A 6,000-nucleotide genomic window follows, 5' to 3' on the forward strand; every position below is an offset into this window, starting at 1 on the left:
GCTGAAGTTGAGGACATCTGTTGTGGTCCACCCTGCGGAGCTGGCAGTGGAGTTGGACAGTGAGGAGGCTGGGGAGGAACATGGGCCAGTCCTGGAGTCTGGGGAAGGCTCGGACGAGGGCTCTGTGTCGGAGGCAGAGATGGGGCCAGGGCCATCTGGGAGTTATGCACAGACTCCAGAGCCTCCAGAGTCGGACGTCAGAGAGGCAGAGGAACAGGAGGAGTCTGTTCCTAGTGCGCGCATGTGCAGAGCTGCCAGAAGGCAAGAACAGTTAAAACAAAAGGGACGACTCGGGAGTAAGGCCTGGAGTTGATTGGCCCCTCCCATAAGGCTTAAAAGAGCAAAGGCACATAGGCCCTTTGCAGGAAAGCAACGTTGTTAATTCTGTTCCCAGTCGGCATCTCTGTTTGATTCTGGACTCCGTGTGGCTTTGCCAAGTAGGTCTTTGGCAGCGTGTCAAGGGAGATAAAGGTTGGTGATTATCCCAAAGGACTTCTCCCGAAGGACTTTTTGCAACGAATTGGGACTCAGCTATGAAAAGGAACGTAATTCACAGCTGTTGCAATAAAAGAGGTTTTTGGGACTACTCGTGTGTTTTAATGACTCAGGAAGCCTAGATCACAACAACATCCAGATAACATTTGGAAGCAGCATAGACCAGGGGTGCCAAACTCAAGGACTGGGGGCCAGATCTGGCCCACGGGGTGCTTAGATCTGGCCCACGAGCCTGACCTGGAAACAGTGAAGGACCAGCCCACAGAGCCTCCGCCAGCGAAAAGGAAGCTCAGGAGGGTTAGTTTAGCTCAGCCTAACCCTCCTGAGCTCTGTTTTTGATGGCAGAGGGCTGCAGAAGGCCGTCATGGCTGAAAATGGAGCCCAGGCGGGCAGTGCGCGGCCTCCCTGAGCTCTGTTTTTGCTGGCATAGAGCTGCAGGAGGCCATCACGGCTGAAATAGCTTGATGCTACTTACTGGGCATGGCCGACAGGGTGGGCGTGGCCAGCTTGACGCCACTCCCCAAACTGCTGGCATGTTTCCTCTTTGCACTAGGTAGACCAGGCCGAAGCCACGCTGGCCCGATGTTTCCTTTTCTCATTGGGTAGACCAGGCTGAAGCGGCGCGGGCCGACCCCTTATGTTTTCCAGGATGGCCCGTGGGCTGGATCTGACCACATCTCAGGCTGGATTCAGCCCGCGGGCCTTGTGTTTGACAGCCCTGCCCTAGACAGATACAGGAGGAGGAGGAGCTCCCTCAAACTTATTATTATAACCAAGCTCAAGAAAAGTAGTTTTAGCTTTCCAGTGGTGTTGATTTCCTGGTCTGGTCCACCTAGTGGTGCTAGCAATTGAGCTTCGAATTTAATCTGTTCTCTGATTGCAGGAGGGATTCAGTTTATTGTGCAGATAATGTATAGACTTAATTGAGCCCAAAGTTTCTGTTGCTAAGCAAGACAGATAAGTGAGTTTTATCCCATTCAGTGACCTTTCTTGCCAGTTTGTTCTGTCCCAGCTACGGACCCCAAAGTATGCAGCACACACAAAGTCTGTACAAACCTTCGTTTACTAAATTAAATCAGTCGTTTTCAAACAAAAGCTGTTAATTAACTTTCTTAACAGCCTACAAGAATCCAAAGAATAAATAATCGTAATCTTACTATGGTTGGCAGAAAGCCCAGAAGCAATTTTCAGGAAACTGATAAGAGAACTAAGATCAGGATGCGAAGGAGAGTGAACTAAGTTGTTCCCTGCAAATTGCCTCAGTCGTCGTCCTTTCTTAAATAGGCTAAGGGAGTGGCCAATTAGCCCCAAGCCTTACTCTTGTGGAGACTTCCTCCTGAGGAGCCATTCCTGCCTTTTGGCAATTCTGCGCACCCGTACATCTTCCTTTTCACCCATGGAAACTTCTGGAGGTTCTGAAGGCCCTGGCTGAATCCCCGCCTCTGGCACCACATCTTCTCCAGCCTCCTCATTGTCTGACTCGAGTGCCAGCTGCACAGGCTGTTGGCGCAGCACCACACCAGCCTCCTCGCTGTCGGAATCAGCTACCAGCTGCACAGGCCACTGACGGCCACAACACAGTTGTGAGTGAATCACCACAGTTATTAAATTACATGGTTGGTAAGTGAATTTGGCTTCCCCATTGACTTTGCAAATGGCAATCACATGACTTTGCAAATGGCAATCACATGACCTCAGGCCACTGCGACCATCTAAATAACGTGCCAATTGCCAAGGGCCCGGATTTTGATCATGTGACCATAGGGGTGCTACAGTGGTTGTTAAGTTGAGGATGACTTGTAATTTACAAAACTGGGCCAGGGGTATGTAAAGTGGTGAGTTGCCCCCCAGTTCGGACCGGTTCTATAGAAGCGGTAGTAAAACTTGTGGGAGGCTCCACCCACCGACCCCGACATCATCAGAAGGCATCAGAAAGCAGAAGTGCAAGCGAGCAAAGGGAGCGCGTGCGCGGGGCCCCATTGCGAACCGGTAGTAAAGGTAAGTAGAACCCACCCCTGGGTATGTACTCTGGGTTTGATTATATATCTGCCTCTTGCAGCTATTGACTTTTTGGAAAAGATATTGACATTCAATCCAATGGACCGGTTGACAGCAGAGATGGGCCTTCAGCATCCTTTTATGAGGCCGTACTATTGTCCTGAGGATGAACCTGTTTCTCAGCACCCTTTCCGGATTGAGGATGAGATTGATGACATTTTGTTGATGGAAGCTAATCACAGCCAGATGTCCAACTGGGACAGGTACGTTTCTTCCCTAGGTTGAAGAAAATTATGCAGAAACACAGAATGTCTGAGAAAATAATTCTATTCCAAACTTAGTTTGCTTTCTTTTTTGCTTTTAAAGTTTTGGAATGGGAATGGAATGGAATAGATGAAAATGGGAATGGGAATAGGAATGGAATAGATGGGGATGGGATGGGAGGGAATAAACACTATTATGAATACAGGATAAGGATACGGATAAATGGGGACAGTAGGACAGGGACGGTAGGCTCGTTGGTGCTCTTATGCACGCCCCAGACCTCTAAGGAATGGGGTGAGGTCAACAGTAGACAGTCTAAGGTTAAAGTTATGGGGGTTAGGGGATATAACTACAGAGTCAGGTAGTGCATTCCAGGCATTGACCACTCTTGTTGCTGAAGTCGTATTTTCTGCAATCAAGTTTGGAGTGGTTTACCATATGTTTGTATCTATTGCGTGCTCATGTATTGTTGCGGCTGAAGCTGAAGTAGTCATTAACAGGTAAGTAGGTAATAGGTAGGTAGGATGTTGTAGAACAGGTGGGAATGGCATGGCATAGCATAGCATAGCATAAAATAGCATAGAATATAGAATTCTTTATTGGCCAAGTGTGATTGGACACACAAGGAATTTGTCTTCGGTGCATAAGCTCACAGTGTACATAAAAGCAAGAAGTGATAAATTATGATACAATCATCATAAATCATAAGATACAACACTCAGCGATAGTCACAGGACACTAAATAAAAGCAATCAACATAAATCATAAGATACAGACAATATATAATATATAATACAATATGATAATAAATATATTAAGATAATCATGTTATTGGACCCTTTGCAAATCTATGGCAAAGTTAGATAATAAATAAGATTTCAAGAGGTTGAAAATTGGGTTACTTCTCCCCCTACCATGAGCCATCAAAATGCCAGCAAAAAGTGTAAATGATGCAAAACAAAGATAACCTGTAGCATTGTACAATTTTGTTTTGTCAATAAAGGAAAATACTTGCAGCTCAGGGGTGAAATGAGAGCCCCTTGGTGCTCTCAAAGCTTGGTTGTTTTCTTGCAGACATTTCATTACCCAACGTCTACAACAGGGGTGTCAAACTTAAGACCTGGGGGCCGTATCCAGCCTGTGGGGTGCTTAGACCTGGCCTTCAGGGTCGCCCTGGAAACAGCGAAGGACTGGGCTGCTGTGCCTCTGTCAGCGAAAACGGAGCTCGGGAGGGCCGCACGTGGCCCTCCTGAACTCCATTTTCGCTGGCAGAGGGTTGCAGGAGGCTGTCACAGCCGAAAACAGACCTTGGGAGCAGTGGTGGGTTTCAATTTTTTTTACTACCGGTTCTGTGGGTGTGGCTTGGTGGGCGTGGCTTGGTGGGCATGGCAGTGGAAGGATACTGCAAAATCCCCATTTCCTCTCAATCAGCTGGGACTCGGGAGGCAGAGAATAGATGGGGGCAGGGCCAGTCAGAATTTTTACTACCGGTACTCCGAACTACTCAAAATTTCCGCTACCGGTTCTCCAGAACTGGTCAGAACCTGCTGAAACCCACCTCTGTTTGGGAGCCTGTTTTCTCTGGCAGAGTGCTCAGGCTACCCAACATGAGTGATGTCAAATTGGCCATGCCCACTCCAGCCGTGCCCACTCCAGCCCCCCAAGGTCAAACACAACCCTCAATGAAATTGAGTTTCACACCCCTGGTCTACAAGAAAACAACCAAGTTCGGAGAACAGTAAGGACCTCTTATTTTGTTTTGTACTTCGACTTCTTTCTTGTGGAATTGTATTTCTGACTGATTTTAGTACAGAATGCAAATAAGCCTTGAAAATACACATTAAATAAGATGACTCATAAATTGGTACTATTCCAAGTTTCTGTCATTGTCTAGGACAGGAACATCAGCCAAAGAGGTGCCAAGCTTTGAAATCTTTTCAGAAAAAAATAAAATAAAATGGAAGAAAAAGCCCTCCAGCCGGTGATGGGACTATTTAACTAATATATGTGCCATGTTTCATTTGTGTCTAACGCTGTAGTTATTTCAAATGAACAGGTACCAAGTAAGCTTATCCTCGGATTTGGAATGGCGACACGAAAAATGCCACGATTTGGACGAGGTGCAACGAGATCCCCGCGCGGGATCTGAATCTACCGTCGAGGAAGCCCAAGTGGATCCCCGCAAATATTCGCAGAGTAGCTCGGAGAGATTTTTGGAGCAATCGCATTCCTCCATGGACCGAACGTTTGAAGGAGACTCCGGGCACTCCTGTGATTATAAGGTCGGCTCGCCTTCTTACTTAGACAAGTTGTTGTGGAGAGACAACAAGCTCCACCATTATTCCGAACCCAAGCTCATCCTAGATTTGTCCCATTGGAAAAGAGCGTCTATCGCCCCCGAGCCAGAGATAACTCTAGAGGAGGAACCGTCCAACCTTTTCCTAGAGATCGCGCAGTGGGTCACAAGCACCCAGACTGGGCTCGACTGTCCCAACGCTCTTCCGGAGATTCAGGAGCGGAGTTTGCCGTCTTCTCCTCCGCGTCTCCACAAAGAACCCAAGGAAGTCGACAAGAAAACTGACTCTCAGTTTGACTTGGATGTCTTCATTTCCAGAGCCTTAAAACTTTGCACAAAGCCGGAGGATCTGCCCGATAACAAACTCAAAGACATCAACGGAGCTTGTTTAGCAGAACACCCAAAGGAAATTGTTCAGACAGAAGGGTTTCATAAAGAGAGGTGGTAAATAAAGGAACAGAAGTTGGCTTATACCAGTATCCATGGTTATTCTCCTCTAAAATTCAGATTTAACATGGTACCCACATAGTGATTGGATTGTAACCCAGATTTGAATGCCCATGGAACAACTCCTTATCTGATCATTGTCGGAAGGCCTTCAACTTAAAGGCAAGCACAAATCCAAGGTCTTGTGTTTCTATGCCTTGGAAGCCAACCTAAAAAGTAATCTGGGGGTGTGAATGAAATACTGATATTTTTTTTTTAATATACTGCCTTAACAGTCTTGCCTTTACCTGTGGACGTCAGTTTTCAGTGCAGAAAAATCCTGAAATCCAAAGGATGCTATTCTGTTCATTGTACGTTTTTTTTTTCCTGTTATGAGGTTGTGTTAGAGACCTTCCTATCGAAAACCAGGCACTTTGGTTTTGGAAGTATATGATCCATACTGGCCTGGCACCTTTCCTGAAAGCCCAAAGATTATTTCTTGCTTCTGTCATCCTGGACAG

At 46.8% G+C, this 6,000-nt stretch overlaps 1 protein-coding gene across 1 annotated transcript in view; it reads left to right on the plus strand.

The window, feature by feature from the left end:
- MAPK4 (mitogen-activated protein kinase 4) overlaps positions 1 to 5,526 on the plus strand; it is a 117,060-nt gene extending 111,534 nt beyond the window's left edge. Inside the window, exons 8-9 of the mRNA XM_060690752.2 lie at positions 2,555 to 2,756; positions 4,814 to 5,526. Of these exons, the coding sequence (XP_060546735.2) occupies positions 2,555 to 2,756; positions 4,814 to 5,501 (890 nt within the window). The 3' untranslated portion in view covers positions 5,502 to 5,526. The remainder of the gene's footprint in view (positions 1 to 2,554; positions 2,757 to 4,813) is intronic.
- Positions 5,527 to 6,000: the final 474 nt, after the last annotated feature.

Source organism: Pantherophis guttatus, chromosome 2 (genome assembly GCF_059756535.1).
Source record: "Pantherophis guttatus breed Tessera chromosome 2, ASM5975653v1, whole genome shotgun sequence".
Lineage (NCBI taxonomy): Eukaryota > Metazoa > Chordata > Lepidosauria > Squamata > Colubridae > Pantherophis > Pantherophis guttatus.